Consider the following 25,448-nt stretch of genomic DNA (forward strand, 5'->3'; position numbering starts at 1 on the left):
ACATACGGATGTATGTAGACATATTTTAGAGTGTAGATTCACTCATTTTGCTCCGTATGTAGTCACTTGTTGAAATGCCTAGAAAGACAAGTATTTAAGAACGGAGGGAGTAGTTTGTATTGGAATCTCTTATATTTAGGAACGGAGGGAGTACGACCTTCGCTGTTACTTTTGGGTGAGTATTTATGGTGTTTTCTTATTATGATTTTCTAATGATAAGTACACCTCTGTCATTGTATCTAACCAACCTAAATAGATTATCCTCCCTGTGCCATGGATTAAGAAGTTTAACGGCTAACTTTCTATACCAAACATATATTTCAAATTGAGCGAACGTGTATATATCTATATCTAAAATGGTAAGGCACACTCGCTGCCAGACTGCAGTAATTATGAACTCCCAAATGAAAATGCAACAAGAAAAGAAAATATGCTACAACAGCCACAAGACCTACTACAAGTACAAGAACGTGCCGGCGAGCTCGAAGGGAAACAAAAATAAAAATAAAACGATGAGCTCCCCACTCCCAGAGTAGAAAGGCCAAGAAGTCCAATGCCATGGATCTCGCCTCCTCCGTCTACTAGCCAAGAACAACTACCCACGCATACGCATTGACGTAGCGCATGCTCGCCGGAGGGATCGCGCGGCGGCTCTGAGGCAGCAATGGCAGCGGCACCAGAGTCGGACAACGGGAGCGAGGTGGGCCCGACCGGGGACTCGGGGGCGTTCGCTTCGCCGGTGAAGACGAGGGAGAGGGCGCCGGAGTCGGAGGCCGGCGCCTCGGCGGCGACGGCGTCCGAGTCCTCGGAGACGAGGGTCGACGACGGCAATATCCAGGAGGCCGAGTCCTCGCTCCGCGAGGGCCTCTCCCTCAACTACGAGGTACGGAATCGCTGCCTCTAGCTTCTGTTTTTCTTTTTCCTTTCTGCCTAATCTTAATCTGGGCGGTTGCGCAAGTTTCTTGAGGTCTGTTTGGGCGAGATAGAATGAAAAGATTAGATAATTTTGGGGTCCAACTGTGCCTATCTGCTGTCTGTCCTTTGATGCGTTTTGGGGGAAGATCGGGATCTTCGCGTGGAGATCGTAGTGCCTGATTTCCTTGCTCATTTCAAGGACTGGTGGTTCTTCATGCGGGAGATGGCATTGTTTTCACAAGGTTGCGGGGCCATTCTGAGTTGGTCAGCTGAGCAAGAATTTAGATTAGAATGATACATTCTGCTTGAAAGATAAGATAGCATTTCGGGGAGATGTAGGATACTAAGATGCTATCTTGTGGAAATGATTCTCCATGTTTGGAGGATTCAGCATTCGTGCTTTTTCTTTGGGGCAAATCTGAAAATTCAGAAGAGAATGCAGAACTCAAAGAAAGTGAAATAACTCGTGGATAGATGTGGAAAACGATCTTGCTTTTAGATGTTGTATAACCGTTTGACCATGGTTTGGTCAGTGGGTGATATGTTATCTAGTGAATTTGGGACCTAGCCAGCCATTCTAACACTCAGTAAGAAGCTTGAAAGATAAGATAGCATTTCGGGGAGATGTAGGATACTAAGATGCTATCTTGTGGAAATGATTCTCCATGTTTGGAGGATTCAGCATTCGTGCTTTTTCTTTGGGGCAAATCTGAAAATTCAGAAGAGAATGCAGAACTCAAAGAAAGTGAAATAACTCGTGGATAGATGTGGAAAACGATCTTGCTTTTAGATGTTGTATAACCGTTTGACCATGGTTTGGTCAGTGGGTGATATGTTATCTAGTGAATTTGGGACCTAGCCAGCCATTCTAACACTCAGTAAGAAGTTTGTGCAATTTGTAATGGATGGAAGGTACAAGTGTGGTCGAATTCAGAAGCAATTTGCATGATTAACACAATGGGAATTGGATGTGAAAAAAAGAGATTGTTTTCTTTGTTTAGTTCAGTTGGGCAGCTCTTTGTTCTTGTTTAGTCTTTGTTGCGGCAAAACGATTTCATTTCCCTTATTTCTCTATATTTTGCGACAAATGATAATTCGACAGTTTTGTGTTTATCTCACATGTTCTAATGTTTACACGATTTCCTTTTCTGGTGAGTTTGAAAACATCAGAAATCTTGGAGTTTCGTGCTTAACTATCAACAAGAAATTACGTTAGAGTAGAGATGCTTGTCTGCATCTTTGATAAAAATATATGATCTTCAGGTATCATTTTTAGGACAACGGGACATAGTTTATGCCCAGAGTTCAGAACCCTAATTAAGTTTAAACAAGTAGTATAAGCTAAATTGTTTGGTTGTGATTACTGATACTGAGTACCAATATGTGCTAAAAAGTTTATTTGTGCTTGACTAGCTGAATGCTCCTAAACTGTGATTGCTGATAGGCCAGTAGCCAAAGAATACTCAGCACCTCTTATATTTTGTTGCTGCTAACATTGCCTTTTATGTACGTATTTGCTTTGAAAATTAGGAAGCAAGAGCTCTCCTCGGGAGACTAGAATATCAGAGAGGAAATGTGGAAGCTGCACTTCGAGTATTTGATGGAATAGACCTTCAAGCTGCTATTCAGCGTTTCCAACCGTCGCTTTCAGAAAAACCATCTTCCAAGCGGAATAACAAACTACGGTCAGATTCATCGAATTCAGGATCACAGCATGCTGCTAGCCTTGTTCTTGAAGCCATTTACTTGAAGGCAATGTCTCTTCAAAAGTTGGGGAAAGCAATAGGTACGAATGCAAACTTTCACTCTGGCCATTTTGTTATGCTTGTTGTGACACCATGAATCCATTCACTTGCAGAGGCCGCTCAACAGTGTAAAAGCGTCCTTGATGCTGTTGAAAGTATCTTCCAACGTGGCATACCTGATGTCATGGTTGAACAAAAGCTGCAGGAAACTGTCAGTAAATCAGTTGAGCTACTCCCAGAACTTTGGAAGCAAGCTGGGGCTTATCAAGAAGCACTTGCTTCTTACCGGCGTGCTCTTCTTAGTCAATGGAATCTCGATGATGAATGCTGCACGAGGATTCAGAAGAGGTTTTCTGTTTTTCTGTTGTATGGTGGTGTTGAGGCAAGTCCGCCGAGCTTGGCTTCACAAACCGAAGGTTCATTTGTTCCTAAGAATAATTTGGAAGAGGCAATCCTTCTGCTCATGATACTATTGAAGAAGTGGTACCTTGGAAAGACTCACTGGGATCCCTCAGTGATGGAGCATCTAACCTTTGCATTGTCACTCTGTGGCCAGACATCTGTGCTTGCCAAGCATTTTGAAGAAGTTTTGCCTGGAATATACCCTCGAACTGAGAGATGGTATAGTCTAGCCCTTTGTTATTCTGCAGCTTCGGATAATGAAGCGGCATTAAATTTGCTAAAGAAGTCTTTGAATAAAAATGAGAGTCCCAATGACATAAATGCCCTGCTTTTAGCTGCTAAGATATGTAGTTCGGACTATTATCTTGCTTCTGAGGGTGTAGAGTATGCAAAGAGAGCAATCACTGATGACGAATTATTAGATGGGCATTTAAGGAGTGTTGCGCTCCATCTCTTAGGGAGTTGTCTGGCTAATAAGTCTAAAATTGCTTCGTCCGATCATCAAAGATCTCTCTTACAGGCTGAAGCTTTGAAATCACTTGGTGAGGCATTTTCCCTTGACCGGCACAACCCAGATTTAATATTTGACATGGGGGTTGAGTACGCTGAGCAACGAAACATGCAGGCTGCACTGAAATGTGCAAAGCAGTTCATTGACACAACTGGTGGATCTGTTTCTAAGGGCTGGAGGTTGCTATCTTTGGTTCTTTCAGCACAGCAGAGGTATTCAGAAGCAGAAGTGGTGACTGATGCTGCATTAGATGAAACTGCAAAATGGGAACAAGGGCCATTACTTAGAATAAGGGCTAAACTGAAAGCAGCCCAATCATTGCCCATGGAAGCAGTTGAAGCATACCGTGCCCTTCTTGCTCTTGTTCAGGCACAACGGAAGGCTTATGGGTCTTTAAAAAATGGCACAGAGGTTTGTCTTCTCAATTACACAAATGTCTCATTAAAAGCTCATGCTTGCTTGAAAATGTTTATTTGCTTGCAAGAGGGTTCTGAGGTTACTCTAGATATGACGCCCGGCCCATACCTTTTCTAGTTAGTTTGGAGTGGGATTGGATCCTGACACTGAATAATGCTGCTCAAATAGCAATATCCTTTGAACTGCTTTTCTTGTTTGTATTAGCTGCTGAAACTAACTGCCACTATAATTTCACCAATGCACCCTGTTCTTGTTTTATCATCTCATACTTTGTGAAATTTGTTTCAGGAAAGGGATAATAAAGTGAGTGAGTTTGAAGTTTGGCAAGGTCTTGCCAACTTGTATGCTAGTCTTTCGTACTGCAGAGATGCCGAAATATGTTTGCAGAAGGCTAAAGCTCTGAAAACTTATTCTGCCACAACACTTCATGCAGAAGGTGAGGAAACCTTGGTCACCGGTTCATGACTCGTGAGCCATGCGTGCATCTCTGGTTATTGGTAGAAGTATGAATTCATCCTTGCAAATAAAGAGTATGAAACCTGCAAATAGAAAGTGTTAGTTTTTGCTTCACCTTTTTTTTTATCTCATTCATCTAGGCTAGGCATTTATTGAATTTAGAAGTTGGAAAACATCCCTAATTTTTTTTTCTGTCAAATATCCTCTTACAGTCATGATACGTTCATTTCTTTCCAGGTGACATGCATGAGGTTGGTGAGCAAACGCAGCACGCGCTGGCTGCATACTTGAATGCACTCTCGACAGAGGTAGATCATGTACCATCCAAGGTATCCATCGGTGCTCTCCTGTCGAAACAAGGGCCCAAGTATCTCCCTGTGGCGAGGAGCTTCCTGTCGGATGCCCTAAGGCTCGAGCCTACGAACCGGATGGCCTGGTTCTACCTAGGACAGGTCCACAAGCATGACGGGAGGCTAGCTGAGGCCGCTGATTGCTTTCAGGCGGCCTCGATGCTTGAGGAATCAGAACCGGTAGAAAGTCTCCGACCGCTCTGATCGTTCATTTGGAACAACTTGAGGTTTCTTTTTTTGTCGGCCAATTTTCCTTCTCTTCCTCCTATTTTCGGGTACATAGCTGGGCAGAATTTGAGGCTGGCTACCTGTATCTTGTATTCCTAGGAGCCATTGTGCTGCTGTTGTCGACAAATGCTGTAACTGGTTGCTAAGTAAGTTGCTTGCCTGGTATGGCAGTATAAAGCATATGTATCAATATCACCCGCTACTACAAGTAAAAGTTTATGACGAGTCGTCGGCTAAGATAAAACGAGTTACTGTTAGTGCTCTACATGCTCCCTCCGTTTCCAATTATAATATGTTTTGAATATTTCAATATGGACTACATATGAATTGAAATGAGCCAACAAACACACTAAAATACATCCAATTCAGAATTTTTTTACAAACATCTTATACTCTGTAAAGAAAAATAATTATCTAAATGCTCTTATATTTCTTTACACATGGAGTAATTCAGAACGGACGGAGTAACATTTACTTGGTGATGATATGATTTCAGCCACTGTTCCGGCACCTGGAGTTACCGCGTGAGCTGAGCCTAATTAATACTGCAAGTCAATTGAACACCCAACTGGGAAGTGCAGCCTAATACATATCCATTGACACTCCTTTTGCCAATCTTCCCTTAAAACAACCCAGTCGAAATAAACCGCAGAAATGGCAATCCTTTTCGACAACATGATGTTCACTTGTTTAGGAACAGATGAGAGGAGTCAGTCTGGCTATTCACCCGTTACAGATCTGAAGCGAACTATTCAGCCTTATAGGGCGCAAATAGGAGAATTGGTGCCTCATCACCAAATGGGCGTGGAAGATAATCTATCGGAGATGCTCTTACAATGTTTTGGTATGATTTTTGGTCTGAGGGTGGCCTGCTTCGGACCAAGTAGCCATGCTTACTTGTGATTGCAGCCAACCCAAACGCCAGGGTGGCGGATATATGGGTTAATGGGCGTTGGGCCGCAGGATTTCGTCGAGCTCTTGGCCTGATCGAAAGAGAGGACTGGGATCAAATGAGGATGTATCTTCCTTTCCGACAGATTTCAGATGGCGACGGTGTGTTTTTGACAGTCTCATTCTACAAGGAAATTTTTAAGTCCTGTCCTAAGTGGGAGGTGATGGATATCTGGAAGGCAAGAGTCCCGGCCAAAAATATGATCTTTTTGTGGCAAGTAGCCCACAACCGTATCCCTAGTGGAGATCAAGTCCTTAAGAGGCATGGACCGGGAGATGGGCAAATGTGTATGGTGTGGTGAGGATGAGACCTGTGATCACATCCTCTTTAGATGCATTATTGCACGGTTCATGTGGAGTGTAATTCAGGCAGCGATAAATTGTAATTGGAACCCGACGGCTTTTTCCGACTTGCAACGTTTCTTTGCAGGATCGATAGAAATAGACAAGAGATTAGTGTGGATGGGCTTTGCCGCATTTGCTTTGGTTCTTTGGGCTACCCGTAATAAAGTATTGGTGGAAAGAAATATTTTCAATCAGCCAGCTGACTTGATCTATAAAATGGTCGTTTTCAATCAGCCAGCTGACTTGATCTATTAGAGGGGTGGATCATTGGTGATTTCTGTTTTGGCCCACTCCCACGTACTAGCCAAGGAAAAACGTGGCGACTGTATGGGCACGAGAAGAGGACCCTGTCTCGAGGCCCTCCCCCCACCCAGTGCTCCCGCTTCGATGGTCGCCTCCGCCTGCTCCTCCTTACTAAACCTTAGGGCCGCTGTCTTCCCTGCTCGCTGGCGGTCAATACAGGGCATGGTTGCGCCATTACACCCCCCACACACATGCGCTCCCGCTTTGGCGGTCACCTCCACCCCATCCCCTACGTCATTGTTGCTCCCCCTTGCTAAAACTAGGTCACGGCCACCATCTTCCCTGCTCGCCGGCTGCCGACAAATTCCCCCTACTTGTCGTGGCTAAAAAATGGGGAGTGGCACCCACCACCTCCATCGCAGGCCTCATGCTGCCATACGATGTGCACTGTGTATTCTACGCTTTTATTAGGTGTTTGGTTGTGGATTAGCAGGACAAATAAAGTGGCATACCAGTGTGCTAATTTAGCTTACTCGTTGCATTTGGATATGCGAGTGTTGGATTGATATGAGCCGTGATTTCCTGTTTTTAGAAGAACAGGGAACCTTCCCCGGTTCCATTAAAATGAAACCTCGGACTTACCTAGTTCAGTTCAGGTTCTCGCTTATCCCCCTCACTCCAAGAGGAGAGGGGAAGCCAAATGTCAAGCAAAAACTAACAAGTTTTGTGAAGCAAGAAAGTGTATCATACTGCAAATTCCACGCAGGAGAAGCAGTTTCCTAATTTGCACAACCCCTAAGCCACGGCCTCAATCTCCTGGAATGATTTTCTTGCCTTCAGGGGCGCCGTCTTCGGCTGAGGAGCCTAGTCGCCCACCGTCTTTATTTTCCCCAGCACGCAGACTGAGTGCTCTCCCTCGAGATTCTCTGCCAACAGCTGAGCTCCACAACCGCCTAGCCACTCGTCAAGCAGAGCGACTTCGACAGGTGCGTCGCCAGGAATGAGACAAATGCTTCCAACTGGGTTCTTTCTTGGTCCCCAGAAAGAATCATCCAGCTTTGGATCATAGCTTGAAGTTTCCCTATCACCTGCTTTATATTAGACCATGCAATGTTATTAAAGATCATGGAATTCCTAAAATTCCATAGGCACCCAATGGTGGCTGAACTAGCAACATTAAGAGCATCATTCTTTTTATTAGAAACCCAAAATCTAGCCACCGAAAGATGATCAGATCCCAGGTCTTTCTTGAAGTGGTCTCTCACCAAACTCCAAATAATTTTAGCAACAACACAATAAAAAACAGATGCTGAATAGATTTGTCTGAAGAGCAAAACACACAAACTAGAGGTTTAATGATGTGTCTTTTCCTAAGATTATCTCTGGTCATGATCTTATTATAAGAGACTAGCCAAAGGAAAATATGAATTTTGGGTGGCACAAGCAGTTTCCACACAACAAGGATGAACACCGGTTTCACCACTCTAAAATTAATCACATGATATAGAGAGCTACTAGAGTACACTCCTTTACTGTCTAGTTGCCAGACCAGGGAGTCTGTTTCATCAACTAGGGTGATTTTCTTAACAATTTCCTCTAGTTGGTACCAAGATTCCATCATCTTATCATTAAAATTTCTTCTGAAAGAGAGCTTGTCCTGGGCCCCATCCCAGATCTCACTGATAGTTTTCGAGGTCTCGTTGTGAATAGCATATAGGGGCCAATATTGAATAGCTAAGGGGGAAGTGCCAAACCAGGTATCTTCCCAAAACCTGATTTGCTTACCATCACCCACTAACCACCTGTAGCCAAATTTAATGGCCTTGACTACATTCATCACCCCTTTCCAGAATCTGGAGGCATGGAGAGTGTTACTAGTAAAAATATTTGGTCTGTGGGTGTTATACTTTTGGTCTACTACCTTTCTCCACACTTTACCCTCTCGTTTATTATATGTTTGCACCCAGGACCCCAACAGACACATATTGAGTTCTTGAAGGTTAGGTATACCTAGACCTCCAAATTCTTTCTTCATACACACTAGTCTCCAATTGGCTAGGTGTAGCTTCTTATGTCCTTCAAAGTCATTCCAAAGGCAATGGGCCATATGAGAAGTGATCAACTCAATAGCCTATTTAGGAAATTTAAAAAAAGGAAAGAAGGTAAATAGGTATGCTTGCTAAACAAGCTTGAATCAACAGTAGCCTCCCTTTATAAGAAAGCAGTTTCCCTCTCCACCCAGCAATTCTCTTGATTATCTTATCTATGAGGGGCTGGATATCTTCTCTCCTAAGTTTTGTCATAATGCAGTGGTATCCCAAGATATTTAATAGGGAAAGTCCCCCCTTTACATTTCAGGACATCTATATACCTCATGGTTTCATCGTCAGACATCTTAATAGGAATTAACTCACTCTTGTTGTAGTTAATCCTCATGCCAGACACTTGTTCAAAACAAGCTAGAACCATCTTGAGGTTTTGAGCCATTTCCAAGTTATTTTGCAAGAAAAGAATAGTGTCATCCGCATACTGTAGGCAACTTACTCCACCAGGGCAGAAGCTAGGGCAAAGCCCTCCAATCAGCCTTGAAGCAGTGGCTTTGATTAGCATTCTAGCAAGCACATCGACAACCAGGTTGAAAAGTAGGGGTGATATAGGATCACCCTGTCTAAGGCCTTTACCGGTTAGGAAAAATTCACTCTCACAACCATCGATTTTAACTCCTACTGACCCCCCTTACAATGGCTTTGATCCAAGCAATCCACTTGGGACCAAAGCATCTCTTCAACAACAACTCTTGTAAAAAATCTAGGTGCACACAGTCGAAAGCTTTCTCATACTCAAGCTTAATCACTAAACCATGCTCATTTCCAGAGTGGACACAGTGCAGTACCTCATGAGCAGTGACCACACTTTCTAGTATAAACCTGCCTTTCAAAAAAGCAGATTGAGTACAGGTAATCAACCTCTGGAGGATGGTGGTAATCCTATTTGTTAGAACCTTAGTAAAAATCTTAAAGATACAATTTAAAAGACTAATGGGCCTGAACTTCTTCATGAAAGTAGCATCAAGCACTTTAGGGATAAGAGTTAGTAAAGCAAAATTCAACCTAAATAAATCTAGTTTCGTATTATAAAAATACTCAATCATTCTAATAAGGTCTCCCTTAACTACATCCCAGAATTGTTGGTAAAATAAAAATGGAATCCCATCTGGGCCAGGAGCTCCATCCGCATAGGAGCCAAACACTGCCTCCTTAATTTCTTCTACTGAAAAAGGGGGCCTGGAGGGTATCATTCTCCCCAGCAGATACTTTTTCTTCTTCAGAGAAGAAGTCAGGGATGAAACCATTTCTACTTCCTTTCTTAAAAAGATATTTATAAAAATCATTGGCTACCTTAAGTAGATCAGCAGTTTTAGTCACCAGCCCCTGTGGGCTTTCCAGTGAGTGGATATAGACCTTCCTCCTCCTCTGGTTAGCTATTGCATGAAAATATTCAGTGTTCCTATCTCCCTCCTTAATGTCCCTATATTTGGATCTTTGTTTAGCTTTCACCTCCTCCTTCAACCAGTGTCTTTGGAGTTCTAGGTGTATAGCTCTCATACTATCTTGCTCCTGCTCACCGAGCTCCCTATTCTCAGCTAAAACATCTAATTTATCATAATCTTCCATAAGCTTATTTTTGTTTCTTCTTAGATCTGCCTCAATGTTGGCACTCCACCCCTTGGTGGTTTTCCTAATAAATCTCCTAACTTTCTCTTGCCACACATCTATTGAGGTATTCCAGAGACTGGTGCATTCCAAATATCTACCACCAGAGTTTTGAAGTCCTCTCTAAAGAGCCACCATCTCTCAAATTTAAAACTACTAGGTTTAGCTTGTTTATTCATCACTGAATCCCAAATAATTGGGATATGATCACTATCCAATCTGGGGCGAGCACTGCTAAATGCAAGTGGGAAAATGCCATCTAGCTCAGTGTTGCAAAACATTCTATCTATTGTAGACATAATCATGTCAGCTTGGTTGTTTGCCCAAATGTATTTTATGGAGGAAAATTTAATTTCTAACAAACTCCAAATCTCAATCCAGGCATTAAAATTATCTGCCCATCTCTGGTTAGTATTTCCATTACTCTTATCACTATTGTATCTAACTAGGTTAAAATCCCCTCCAATTAGGGTGGATGTACTAGAATCTAAAAACACAGAGTGAAGCTCAGAGAGAAAGTCCTCTTTGACCCCCTCATATGCATATCCATAAACTGTAATCATTCTAAACCCCACTTGATTACTTCTCAACTTAAGATTGCAGAAAATTGAGGAGTTTCTCAATTCCCAGCTAACTACTTCAAAAATGTCTAAGTCTTCCCCTGCCGTGATTTCCTTGTTGACAGCGTTTTGGCTGATTGTAACCATATCGCTATTAAGTATTTTCTTCAACCCATATTAAATGTATTTCAGTACTACATACATCTGTTTGAGCGACAATTAATATAAACTGGATAGAGTAATAAAAATCTCTAAATTTGATGCAAGAAAAGATAACGGTACATTTGAGCCCGGGCTCATAAACCAATTTTCAAAACACGGCCCTGTTCGCGCCTCCCCTCGTCAGCGACGCAGTACGAACAATCAGTCGCAGATCCACGAACTCAAACCCGGGAGTCACCTTCTCCCTGGGCGTGGCCGACGATAGCCCGGTGGCATGGGAACAGGATGGTGTCATCAAAGGACACGGATTCGCCATCACGAAGGAGTCGCGCATCGATGGTGACGCCGCGGTTGTCCTTAAGGATGAGGCGAGGGTTGTCACCGGGCTGGAGGAGGAGGACCCCTCCCGCGTGCCACGGCGTGTCCTTCATGAGAAACGTCGAGTACCTCGCCGCCCATCGCCGCGGCGCTCTCGCCTGCTCGCCTCCCGCCGTTGACTCGCTCCACTTCCGCCGCTGACGGTCCGCCTGCTGCCAGGCCGCCATCTCGACGTCCTCTTCCTGCGGCGGCGAGCGGTGCTTGCTGGAGCTGGACTCGCCGACAGGCCCGATCCCCTTGGGCCTGGGAAAGTGCACGGTGCGATCCGGCTGGGGACAGGTGCCGAACTCGCCGGTCGGCGCATTGCCGCCGCGCAGAGACGGCGCCTCAAAGCCCGACTGGGCCTCCTTCCCTTGTGTCTGCCGCCTGTTGCGGCGAATTGGGGCCATAGTCGTGAGTGGCCTCGAAGGCGAAGCAGATGAGATCGGTGGCACCCAACGAAGGCAAAGAAAGAGAGTGGGACGAACGCGAGATTTGTGAAGCAGCGCCGCGCCGAGGAAGGGGTGGAAGAAGCGGACGAAGACTGCGAGAGCCAGCGACAGCAGTACAGTCGGTTTCGGTTCAGCGTCCAGGGAAGGGAAGGGATGCATGCAGCTGGGGTCAAACTGGTGCACGCAGAGTGTTCAAGGCTCAACTGGAGTAATATTTTGTCTCTTTATTCTAGGAAGCTCTGAGTCAACTTCCTAGCGAAGTCGGGCACGCTGATGTAACGACTTTGCTAGACGTACGGAGTTATACGGGGTTTTACAGGTTGCTTAACATTGATTGGCCGTGGATTGATTAAGACGCACGGGCTCACCGATGAAAATTAAGCGAGGGTCAATTAGAAGAGCGCGCAGTCCTCAACCTGTAAAAAGTACAATGTGTCTGTACGTGTAGCATTTTTGCTCATGTAATGTCCAGGAGATCTAACGCAGGATTTTGACTGCACGACCGAATACAGAAGACACAGTCATCTTTGCGTTCCCGATGCAAAACTGCGCACGTCGATTACGTGCCCGGTACCTCCTGTCAGAGGGTGCTGACCTTGGTTTTTTTTTGAAAAAAGTCCAAAACAAACCTTCAATTTATAAGTGAAAGCTAAAACAAATCTCGAACTCTTAATCCCTGAAATCAGCATACCAAACTCTCTAATCCGGATCTATTTAAAACCTTGACAGGACATGGCTGGGATTTGCTGAATTGGGCCGGCCTAGTAGCGCAGTTGCTCGCACGCGCACACTATTCTGGTTTTTCTTAGTTTCTTCCTTTTTCGTTTCTTTTCTTTTTCATTTTCACACATGTCTATTTTTTCTCAGTACCCAATGTACATTTTTAACACACACATTAAATATTCTTAGATAATTTTTTGATATTTTCAAATACATTATGTACATTTATAAATTAAATGTTTTCAAAACTTTTTGAATACATGGTAATATTTTTCCAAATACATGTTTTACATTTTCTTAATGACAATATTTTTTATAAAACTACACGAACACTCTTTTACATGGTTCAACATTTTTATATTTGCATACGCTTTTTGCAAGGACATGCCACATATATTCTGTTCAGGTTATGACACATTTTTTTACATCACACAAACATTTTTTTACATTGTAGACACATCCTTTTGAAAATGTCAAAAACACATTTTTTGGAACTCGTGAACATTCTTGAAATGTTACATTTTTTTGAATGTATAAAACATTTTTTTGAATCACACAAATATTATTATACATTGTATAAACATTTGGATTGGCCCGTACAATTTTTAAAACTTGTGATATGTTTTAGATGTCACAAAATATTTTCAGGTTTCAGAAAATGTTTATGTATCAAAAAGTGCCCGCACTTTAAAATTTTGTTCAGGTTGCAGAAAAAATTAATGTTTCAAAAAGTGTTTGCACTTTAAAATTTTGTTCAGGTTTCAAAAAATGTTTATAAAGGTGCTTTTTCAAAGTTGTTGATTTTTTAAAAGTGTTTGAAATTTTCAAAAAGTTATCACACTTTATAGAATGTCCAAAGATTTCATAAATAAATACGTTTTCAATAATTGTTTGCCCCTAAAAAATGTTTTCAAAGTTCAATGCTTTGGTTTTTGATTAAACATTTTGGGCCTCTGACTATGTCAGTCATAGTCGTCTGGTGTAGTGGCTACCAGGTCCCAAGTTCGACTCCATAGCATGTTTTTTGTTTTGGAATTATTACGTCGCCTGTTAAGAAAAAGAAAGAAAGAATTTTTACATCGAGAGTTAAGGAAAGAAAACTCGCTTCATGTATGGTGGGCTGGCCCAGTCGAGTCCACTGCCAACAATCCGAAACATTTTTTAAAAACATTATTTATGAAATTCCAAAAAAAATATTTAAAAAATGTGATACAATTTTGAAAATACTAAACATTTTTCATAGCATGTGAAAAACTGTTGGAATTCTGAACATCTTTTGAAAAATGTGATTTTTTTAAAATCGCAAACAGTTTTTTAAATGCTAATAGAGTTTCAAAATTCCAAACAGTTTTTAAAAGCACCAAACGAATTGAATTTGTACGAAAAATAGAAAACAGAAACATTTTAACTTCTGAACAATTTTAGAAATGTGCGAAAATTTTTAAACCTCACAAATTCTTGTTGTGTTATAGTGGGCCGGCCCAAATTCTTGTCCGTGACAGTAGCTGGAATCCCGGCTGGGATTGTTGTATTCCCAGTGTGCCAAACAGGTTTAGGGTTCAAAATAGACCGGGATTCTAAGTTCAGAGTGCCAATTTCCAGGATTCAAAATTCAGGGTTTGATTTAGCTTTCGCCTACAACTTCAAGGTTTATTTTGGACTTTATCCTTTTTTTAGGGGTCACCACACTTTATTTAAACCTCAATGATGTTTGGTATAAATAAAACAGTAAAAAAAGTGGATAACCAAAGGTGCCGTCCAGCGGCAAGAGAGGCCGAAGCCTTAGCCAAAGCATGAGCTTCAAAATTGCATTCTCTAGCTTCATGCATCACTTTAGACTCATTGACTTGCCTCATGCTCAGTTTTATATCCCTGATAATGGTCGCCGAGGAGCCCATGAAGTTACCATATAAATGATTGACAGTGGGTAAGCAGTCAGTTGCAACTTTCACCCTTCTCAACTGCAGGTCTGTTGCTAGGGCGAATGCCTCACAGCAAGCATGGGCTTCCAAACATTCAGGATCGACTAGTCCATCAAAGACTGTCACTGAAGCTCCCAGGTATACACCTTTGTCATCACGACAGATGGCTGCAATTGCAGGCATTTCCTAAACGGCGCCAGTTGCGCCCGTTACAAGCAACGGCGCAAACGGGCGCACACCCCTGCGCTGCCTGGGCCGGCTCGTTTCTGAATAATATCATTCGAGGCAAAAAATAAGGTGCGCAAGCGATGTATCGAATCTTGGATCGATTGATTGAGAGTGCAGCGCGCTAACCACCAGAATAACGACGCGCTTGTGCGCTCAGTTTTATATCCCTGATAATAGTCGTCGAGGAGCCCATGAAGTTACCATATAAATGGTTGACAGTGGGTAAGCAGTCAGTTGCAACTTCCACCCTTCTCAACTGCAGGTCTGTTGCTAGGGCGAATGCCTCACAACAAGCATGAGCTTCCAAACATTCAAGATCGACTAGTCCATCAAAGACTGTCACTGAAGCTCCCAGGTATACACCTTTGTCATCACGACAGATGGCCGCACTTGCAGGCATTTCCTAAACGACGCCCGTTGCGCCCGTTACAGGCAACGGCGCAAACGGGCGCACACCCCCACGCCGTCTGGGCCGGCTCGTTTCTGAATAATATCATTCGAGACAAAAAATAAGGTGCGCAAGCGATGTATCGAACGTTGGATCGATCGATTGAGAGTGCAGCGCGCTAACCACCAGAATAACGACGCGCTTGTGCGCATTAACTTCTTTCCATTGTTTTAATCTTTTTCTAGAAAGTTCGCTGGTCAATTTCTGGGTGTTTTTTTCTGGTTCCTTTTTCCTTTTTCATTTTTCTTTTCTCATTTCCTTTTCTTTTTTTATTTTCTTAAACGTGCAAACTTTTTAGCAAATTTGTGAACTTTTTTTCAAATTCGGTGAACTTTTTTCAAATTCAATGAACTTTTATCAAAATCGATGAACTTTTTTCAAATTTGGTGAACTATTTTTTCAAATCTGATGAACTTTTTTCAAATTTAATGAACTTTTTCCAATTTTGATGAACATTTTTAAAACTCGATGAACATTTTTTTCAAATTCCATGAACTTATTTCTAAATCAATGTACTATTTTTTCAAATCGATGAACATTTTTCAAATTCGATGAACTTTTTTGAAATTCAATGAACTTTTTCTAATTTTTATGAACTTTTTTCAAATTCCATAAACTTTTTTTCTAAATCGATGATCTTTTTTTAAAATTCTATGAACTTTTTTCAAAACCGCTGAACTTTTTTTCAAAATCCATGAAAGGTTTTAAAATTTTGTGAACTTTTAAAAAATAGTGAACTAGTTTTCAAAATCGATGAACTTGTTTTTTCAAAATCAATGAACTTTTTAACTAATTTTCAGATTTACGTTATTGTTTCACTAAATAACGGTTAAGTGAACTTTTTCCTAGTTAGAGAACAACAGAACGTGTTTGGCCTAGTGGTTCTTACATTACGGTTTGGAGAAAAAGGCCTGCGATCCTGAGTTCGAAACCTAGCTATCGCGCTTTTTCTTCACGTTCACTTTTTTTCGCGTCGTGGTTACTGTGTTCAGTCGAAACTCACCTGGACCGGCCCAGTAACGCGACGCTTCAGCGCCCGAACACGAAACCGACGCCGAGGGCGCCGGTTAGGAGCTCCCGCACTTGAACCTCTTACATTATTCCTAACTAAATATTGAAGCATCAACATTAATCTTTGCTACACCAAGCCAAAGGCCAAGGCCGGTTGTGTATTTGTTCGGCCCATCGGATTCTACAAGTATAGAAGACATGCATATACGTTGGGCGAATCCTATTAGGCGCTGCAGGCGCCCATTAACGTGCATTCCGCAAACGGGCGCCTGCATCATTGTGCGCTGGGCCGGCCCATAGTTGGGCTGGCCCAGTAGCGCGACGCTTCAGCGCCCGAACACGAAACCGACGCTGAAGGCGCCAGTTAGGAGCTCCCGCACTTGCACCTCTTACATTATTCCTAACTAAATATTGAAGCATCGACATTAATCTTTGCTACACCAAGCCAAAGGCCAAGGCCGGCTGTGTATTTGTTCGTGTTGGAAATATACCCTAGAGGCAATAATAAAAGGATTATTATTATATTTCCTTGTTCATGATAATTGTCTTTTATTCATTCTATAATTGTGTTATCCGGAAATCGTAATACATGTGTGAATACATAGACACCAACATGTCCCTAGTAAGCCTCTAGTTAACTAGCTCGTTGATCAACAGATAGTCATGGTTTCCTGACTATGGACATTGGATGTCATTGATAACGAGATCACATCATTAGGAGAATGATGTGATGGACAAGACCCAATCCTAAACATAGCACAAGATCGTATAGTTCGTTTGCTAGAGTTTTTCCAATGTCAAGTATCTTTTCTTTAGACCATGAGATCGTGTAACTCCCGGATACCGTAGGAGTGCTTTGGGTGTACCAAACGTCACAACGTAACTGGGTGACTATAAATGTATACTACGGGTATCTCCGAAAGTGTCTGTTGGGTTGACACGGATCAAGACTGGGATTTGTCACTCCGTATGACGGAGAGATATCTTTGGGCCCACTCAGTAATGCATCATCATAATGAGCTCAAAGTGACCAAGTGTCTGGTCACGGGATCATGTATTACGGTACGAGTAAAGTGACTTGCCGGTAACGAGATTGAACGAGGTATTGGGATACCGACGATCGAATCTCGGGCAAGTAACGTACCGATTGACAAAGGGAATTGTATACGGGGTTGCTTGAATCCTCGACATCGTGGTTCATCCGATGAGATCATCGAGGAGCATGTGGGAGCCAACATGGGTATCCAGATCCTGCTGTTGGTTATTGACCGGAGAGCCATCTCAGTCATGTCTACATGTCTCCCGAACCCGTAGGGTCTACACACTTAAGGTTGGTGACGCTAGGGTTGTAGAGATATGAATATGCAGTAACCCGAAAGTTGTTCGGAGTCCCGGATGAGATCCCGGACGTCACGAGGAGTTCCGGAATGGTCCGGAGGTGAAGAATTATATATAGGAAGTGTAGTTTCGGCCATCAGGAGAGTTTCGGGGGTCACGGTATTGTACCAGACCACCGGATGGGTCCCGGGGGTCCACCGGGTGGGACCACCCATCCCGGAGGGCCCCATGGACTGAAGTGGGGAGGGGAACCAGCCCATAGTGGGCTGGTGCGCCCCCTTGGCCCACCCCCTGCGCCTAGGATTGGAAACCCTAGGGTGGGGGGCGCCCCACTTGCCTTGGGGGCCACTCCACCCTTGGCCGCCGCCCCCTAGGAGATCCCATCTCCTAGGGCCGGCGCCCCCCCTTGGGGAGCCTATATAAAGGGGGGGAGGGAGGGGCAGCCGCACCCTTGACTCTTGGCGCCTCCCTCTCCCCTGCTACACCTCTCCCTCTCGCAGAAGAACGGCGAAGCCCTGCTGCGGTGACTGCTGCATCCATCACCACGCCGTTGTGTTGCTGGATCTTCATCAACCTCTCCTCCCCCCTTGCTGGATCAAGAAGGAGGAGACGTCACGCTGACCGTACGTGTGTTGAACACGGAGGTGCCGTCCGTTCGGCGCTAGGATCTCCGGTGATTTGGATCACGTCGAGTACGACTTCCTCATCCCCGTTCTTTGAACGCTTCCGCGCGTGATCTACAAAGGTATGTAGATGCAATCCGATCACTCGTTGCTAGATGAACTCATAGATGGATCTTGGTGAAACCGTAGGAAATTTTTTGTTTTCTGCAACGTTCCCCAACAGTGGCATCATGAGTTAGGTCTATGCGTAGTTCTCTTTGCACGAGCAGAACACAATTTGTTGTGGGCATAGATGTTGTCAACTTTCTTGCCGCTACTAGTCTTATTTTGCTTCAGCAGTATTGTGGGATGAAGCGGCCCGGACCAACCTTACACGTACGCTTACGTGAGACCGGTTCCACCGACTGACATGCACTAGTTGCATAAGGTGGCTAGCGGGTGTCTGTCTCTCCCACTTTAGTTGGAGCGGATTCGATGAAAAGGGTCCTTATGAAGGGTAAATAGAAGTTGAAAAATCACGTTGTGGCTTTCACGTAGGTAAGAAAACGTTCTTGCTAGAACCCTATTGCAGCCACGTAAAACTTGCAACAACAATTAGAGGACGTCTAACTTGTTTTTGCAGCAAGTGTTTTGTGATGTGATATGGCCAAAGTTGTGATGAATTATGAATGATATATATGTGATGTATGAGATGTTCATGCTATTGTAATAGGAATCACGACTTGCATGTCGATGAGTATGACAACCGGCAGGAGCCATAGGAGTTGTCTTTATTTTTTGTATGACCTGCGTGTCATTGAGAAACGCCATGTAAATTACTTTACTTTATTGCTAAACGTGTTAGCCATAGTAGTAGAAGTAATAGTTGGCGAGCAACTTCATGGAGACACGATGATGGAGATCATGATGATGGAGATCATGGTGTCATGCCGGTGACAAGATGATCATGGAGCCCCAAGATGGAGATCAAAGGAGCTATGTGATATTGGCCATATCATGTCACTATTATTATTTGATTGCATGTGATGTTTATCATGTTTTTGCATCTTGTTTACTTAGAACGACGGTAGTAAATAAGATGATCCCTCATAATAATTTCAAGAAAGTGTTCCCCCTAACTGTGCGCCGTTGCGATAGTTCGTTGTTTCGAAGCACCACATGATGATCGGGTGTGATAGATTCCAACGTTCACATACAACGGGTGTAAGACAGATTTACACATGCAAACACTTAGATTGACTTGACGAGCCTAGCATGTACAGACATGGCCTCGGAACACAGAAGACCAAAAGGTCGAGCATGAGTCGTATAGAAGATACGATCAACATGAAGATGTTCACCGATTTTGACTAGTCCGTCTCACGTGATGATCGGACACGGCCTAGTTAACTCGGATCATGTTATACTTAGATGACTGGAGGGATGTCTATCTGAGTGGGAGTTCATTAAATAGATGAACTTAATTATTATGAACTTAGTCTAAAATATTTACAATATGTCTTGTAGATCAAATGGCCAACGTTGTCCTCAACTTCAACGCGTTCCTAGAGAAAATCAAGCTGAAAGACGATGGCAGCAATTATACGGACTGGGTCCGGAACCTGAGGATCATCCTCATAGCTGCAAAGAAAGATTATGTCCTAGAAGCACCGCTAGGTGACGCACCTATTCTCCCTGCGGAACAAGACGTTATGAACGCTTGGCAGACATGTGCTGATGATTACTCCCTCGTTCAGTGCGGCATACTTTACAGCTTAGAACCGGGGCTCCAAAAGCGTTTTGAGAGACACGGAGCATATGAGATGTTCGAAGAGCTGAAAATGGTTTTTCAAGCTCATGCCCGGGTCGAGAGATATGAATTCTCCGACAAGTTCTTCAGCTGTAAGATGGAGGAAAATAGTTCTGTCAGTGAGCACATACTCACTATGTCAGGGTTACATAACCGCTTGACTCAGCTGGGAGTTAATCTCCCGGATGACGCGGTCATTGACAGAATCCTTCAGTCGCTTCCACCGAGCTACAAGAGCTTTGTGATGAACTTCAATATGCAGGGGATGGAAAAGACCATTCCTGAAGTATTTGCAATGCTGAAATCAACAGAGGTAGAAGTCAAAAAGGAACATCAAGTGTTGATGATGAATAAAACCACTAAGTTCAAGAAAGGCAAGGGTAAGAAGAACTTCAAGAAGGACGGCAAGGGAGTTGCCGCGCCCGGCAAGCAAGCTGCCGGGAAGAAGCCAAAGAATGGACCCAAGCCCGAGACTGAGTGCTTTTATTGCAAGGAAAGTGGTCACTGGAAGTGGAACTGCCCCAAATACTTAGCGGACAAGAAGGCCGGCAAAACGAAAGGTATATCTGATATACATGTAATTGATGTGTACCTTACCAGTACTCGTAGTAGCTCCTGGGTATTTGATACCGGTGCAGTTGCTCACATTTTTAACTCAAAGCAGGAGCTGCGGAATAAGCGGAGACTGGCGAAGGACGAGGTGACGATGCGCGTCGGGAATGGTTCCAAGGTCGATGTGATCGCCGTTGGCACGCTGCCTCTACATTTACCTACGGGATTAGTTTTGAACCTCAATAATTGTTATTTAGTGCCAAGTTTGAGCATGAACATTGTATCAGGATCTCGTTTAATACGAGATAGCTACTCATTTAAATTCGAGAATAATGGTTGTTCTATTTATATGAGAGATATGTTTTATGGTCATGCTCCGATGGTGAATGGTTTATTCTTAATGAATCTCGAGCGTAATGCTACACATATTCATAGTGTGAGTACCAAAAGATGTAAGGTTGATAATGATAGTCCCACATATTTGTGGCACTGCCGCCTTGGTCACATAGGTTTCAAACGCATGAAGAAGCTCCATGCAGATGGACTTTTAGAGTCTCTTGATTACGAATCATTTGACACGTGCGAACCATGCCTCATGGGTAAAATGACCAAGACTCCGTTCTCAGGAACAATGGAGCGAGCAACCAACTTATTGGAAATCATACATACTAATGTGTGCGGTCCAATGAGTGTTGAGGCTCGCGGTGGTTATCGTTATGTTCTCACCCTCACTGATGACTTGAGTAGATATGGGTATGTCTACTTAATGAAACACAAGTCCGAGACCTTTGAAAGGTTCAAGGAATTTCAGAGTGAGGTTGAGAATCAACGTGACAGGAAAATCAAGTTCTTGCGATCAGATCGTGGAGGAGAATACTTGAGTCACGAATTTGGCACACACTTAAGAAAAAGTGGAATAGTTTCACAACTCACGCCGCCTGGAACACCTTAGCGTAATGGTGCGTCCGAACGTCGTAATCACACTCTATTAGATATGGTGCGATCTATGATGTCTCTTACCGATTTACCACTATCATTTTGGGGCTATGCTTTAGAGACTGCCGCATTCACTTTAAATAGGGCTCCGTCGAAATCCGTTGAGACGACACCGTATGAATTATGGTTTGGGAAGAAATCTAAGCTGTTGTTTCTAAAAGTTTGGGGATGCGATGCTTATGTCAAGAAACTTCAACCTGAAAAGCTCGAACCCAAGTTGGAAAAATGCGTCTTCATAGGATACCCTAAAGAAACTATTGGGTATACCTTCTACCTCAGATCCGAAGGCAAGATCTTTGTTGCCAAGAATGGATCCTTTCTAGAGAAGGAGTTTCTCTCGAAAGAAGTAAGTGGGAGGAAAGTAGAACTTGATGAAGTATTACCTCTTGAACCGGAAAATGGCGCAACTCAAGAAAATGTTCCTGAGGTGCCTGCACCGACTAGAGAGGAAGTTAATGATGATGATCATGAAACTTCAGATCAAGTTGCTACTGAACTTTGTAGGTCCACAAGGACACGTTCCGCACCAGAGTGGTACGGCAACCCTGTCTTGGAAATCATGTTGTTAGACAACGGTGAACCTTCGAACTATGAAGCAGTGATGGCGGGCCCGGATTCCGACAAATGGCTGGAAGCCATGAAATCTGAGATAGGATCCATGTATGAAAACGAAGTATGGACTTTGACTGACTTGCCCGTTGAGCGGCGAGCCATAGAAAATAAATGGATCTTTAAGAAGAAGACATACGCGGATGGTAATGTGACCATCTATAAAGCTCGGCTTGTCGCTAAGGGTTATCGACAACTTCAAGGGGTTGACTACGATGAGACTTTCTCACCGATAGCGAAGCTGAAGTCCGTCCAAATCATGTTAGCAATTGCCGCATTCCATGATTATGAGATATGGCAAATGGACGTCAAAACGACATTCCTTAATGGTTTCCTTAAGGAAGAATTGTATATGATGCAGCCGGAAGGTTTTGTCGATCCTAAGAATGCTGACAAGGTGTGCAAGCTCCAACGCTTGATTTATGGGCTGGTGCAAGCATCTCGGAGTTGGAACATTCGCTTTGATGAGATGATCAAAGCGTTTGGATTTATGCAGACTTATGGAGAAGCCTGCGTTTACAAGAAAGTGAGTGAGAGCTCTGTAGCATTTCTCATATTATATGTAGATGACATACTTTTGATGGGAAATGATATAGAGCTTTTGGACAGCATTAAGGCCTACTTGAATAAGAGTTTTTCAATGAAGGACCTTGGAGAAGCTGCTTATATATTAGGCATCAAGATCTATAGAGATAGATCAAGACGCCTCATAGGTCTTTCACAAAGCACATACCTTGATAAGATATTGAAGAAGTTCAATATGGATCAGTCTAAGAAGGGGTTTTTGCCTATGTTGCAAGGTGTGAAATTGAGCTCAGCTCAATGTCCGACCACGGCAGAAGATATAGAAGAGATGAGTGTCATCCCCTATGCCTCAGCCATAGGTTCTATTATGTATGCCATGTTGTGTACCAGACCTGATGTAAACCTTGTCGTGAGTTTGGTAGGAAGGTACCAAAGTAATCCCGGCAAGGAACACTGGACAGCGGTCAAGAATATCCTGAAGTACCTGAAAAGGACTAAGGACATGTTTCTCGTTTATGAAGGTGACGAAGAGCTCGTCGTAAAGGGTTACGTCGATGCTAGCTTCGACACAGATCTGGATGACTCTAAGTCACAAACCGAATACGTGTATATGTTCAATGGTGGAGCAATAAGCTGGTGCAGCTGCAAGCAGAGCGTCGTGGCAGGATCTACATGTGAAGCGGAGTACATGGCTGCCTCGGAGGCAGCACATGAAGCAATCTGGGTGAAGGAGTTCATCACCGACCTAGGAGTCATACCCAATGCGTCGGGGCCGATCAAACTCTTCTGTGACAACACTGGAGCTATTGCACTTGCCAAGGAGCCCAGGTTTCACAAGAAGACCAGGCACATCAAGCGTCGCTTCAACTTCATTCGTGAAAATGTTCAAGATGGAGACATAGATATTTGTAAAGTACATATGGACCTGAATGTAGCAGATCCGTTGACTAAACCTCTCCCTAGAGCAAAGCATGATCAACACCAGAATTCCATGGGTGTTCGATTCATCACAATGTAACTAGATTATTGACTCTACTGCAAGTGGGAGACTGTTGGAAATATGCCCTAGAGGCAATAATAAAAGGATTATTATTATATTTCCTTGTTCATGATAATTGTCTTTTATTCATGCTATAATTGTGTTATCCGGAAATCGTAATACATGTGTGAATACATAGACACCAACATGTCCCTAGTAAGCCTCTAGTTGACTAGCTCGTTGATCAACAGATAGTCATGGTTTCCTGACTATGGACATTGGATGTCATTGATAACGAGATCACATCATTAGGAGAATGATGTAATGGACAAGACCCAATCCTAAACATAGCACAAGATCGTATAGTTCGTTTGCTAGAGTTTTTCCAATGTCAAGTATCTTTTCCTTAGACCATGAGATCGTGTAACTCCCGGATACCGTAGGAGTGCTTTGGTACCAAACGTCACAACGTAACTGGGTGACTATAAAGGTATACTACGGGTATCTCCGAAAGTGTCTGTTGGGTTGACACGGATCAAGACTGGGATTTGTCACTCCGTATGACGGAGAGGTATCTCTGGGCCCACTCGGTAATGCATCATCATAATGAGCTCAAAGTGACCAAGTGTCTGGTCACGGGATCATGCATTACGGTACGAGTAAAGTGACTTGCCGGTAACGAGATTGAACGAGGTATTGGGATACCGACGATCGAATCTCGGGCAAGTAACGTACCGATTGACAAAGGGAATTGTATACGGGGTTGCTTGAATCCTCGACATCGTGGTTCATCCAATGAGATCATCGAGGAGCATGTGGGAGCCAACATGGGTATCCAGATCCCGCTGTTGGTTATTGACCGGAGAGCCATCTCGGCCATGTCTACTTGTCTCCCGAACCCGTAGGGTCTACACACTTAAGGTTGGTGACGCTAGGGTTGTAGAGATATGAATATGAAGTAACCTGAAAGTTGTTCGGACTCCCGGATGAGATCCCGGACGTCACGAGGAGTCCCGGAATGGTCCGGAGGTGAAGAATTATATATAGGAAGTGCAGTTTCGGTCATCGGGAGAGTTTCGGGGGTCATCGGTATTGTACCGGGACCACCGGATGGGTCCCGGGGGTCCACCGGGTGGGACCACCCATCCCGGAGGGCCCCATGGGCTGAAGTGGGGAGGGGAACCAGCCCATAGTGGGCTGGTGCGCCCCCTTGGCCCACCCCTTGCGCCTAGGGTTGGAAACCCTAGGGTGGGGGGGGGGGGGGGCGCCCCACTTGCCTTGGGGGCCACTCCACCCTTGGCCACCGCCCCCCTAGGAGATCCCATCTCCTAGGGCCGGCGCCCCCCTAGGAGATCCCATCTCCTAGGGCCAGCGCCCCCCCTTGGGGAGCCTATATAAAGGGGGAGGGAGGGAGGGGCAGCCGCACCCTTGACTCTTGGCGCCTCCCTCTCCCCTGCTACACCTCTCCCTCTCGCAGAAGAACGGCGAAGCCCTACTGCGGTGACTGCTGCATCCACCACCACGCCGTCGTGCTGCTGGATCTTCATCAACCTCTCCTCCCCTCTTGCTGGATCAAGAAGGAGGAGACGTCGCGCTGACCGTACGTGTGTTGAACACGGAGGTGCCGTCCGTTCGGCGCTAGGATCTCCGGTGATTTGGATCACGTCGAGTACGACTTCCTCATCCCCGTTCTTTGAACGCTTCCGCGCGTGATCTACAAAGGTATGTAGATGCAATCCGATCACTCGTTGCTAGATGAACTCATAGATGGATCTTAGTGAAATCATAGGAAATTTTTTGTTTTCTGCAACGTTCCCCAACAGTTCGGCCCATCGGATTCTACAAGTATAGAAGACATGCACAGACGTTGGGCGAATCCTATTAGGCGCTGCAGGCGCCCA

The 25,448-nt window shown here is 44.1% G+C and overlaps 1 protein-coding gene across 1 annotated transcript; it reads left to right on the forward strand.

The window, feature by feature from the left end:
• The first annotated feature begins 466 nt into the window (after positions 1-466).
• NPG1 (tetratricopeptide repeat (TPR)-containing protein) lies at positions 467-5,289 on the forward strand. Its single transcript, XM_048672717.2, has 5 exons — positions 467-883; positions 2,446-2,701; positions 2,774-3,984; positions 4,279-4,426; positions 4,684-5,289. The coding sequence occupies exons 1-5, from the start codon at positions 665-667 to the stop codon at positions 4,998-5,000; spliced, it is 2,151 nt and encodes a 716-aa protein (XP_048528674.1). The 5' UTR covers positions 467-664; the 3' UTR covers positions 5,001-5,289.
• The last annotated feature ends 20,159 nt before the right edge of the window (positions 5,290-25,448 follow it).

Source organism: Triticum urartu, chromosome 5A (assembly GCF_056163025.1).
Source record: "Triticum urartu cultivar PI428250 chromosome 5A, HENAU_Tu73, whole genome shotgun sequence".
Lineage (NCBI taxonomy): Eukaryota > Viridiplantae > Streptophyta > Magnoliopsida > Poales > Poaceae > Triticum > Triticum urartu.

Excerpts from the sequence above, each read along its gene's own strand:
- NPG1 (XM_048672717.2), top strand. The coding sequence starts at position 665 with ATGGCAGCGGCACCAGAGTCGGACAACGGGAGCGAGGTGGGCCCGACC. Across the intron at positions 884-2,445 it reads GCCTCTCCCTCAACTACGAG|GAAGCAAGAGCTCTCCTCGG; the intron begins GTACGGAATCGC and ends TTTGAAAATTAG. Across the intron at positions 4,427-4,683 it reads CACAACACTTCATGCAGAAG|GTGACATGCATGAGGTTGGT; the intron begins GTGAGGAAACCT and ends ATTTCTTTCCAG.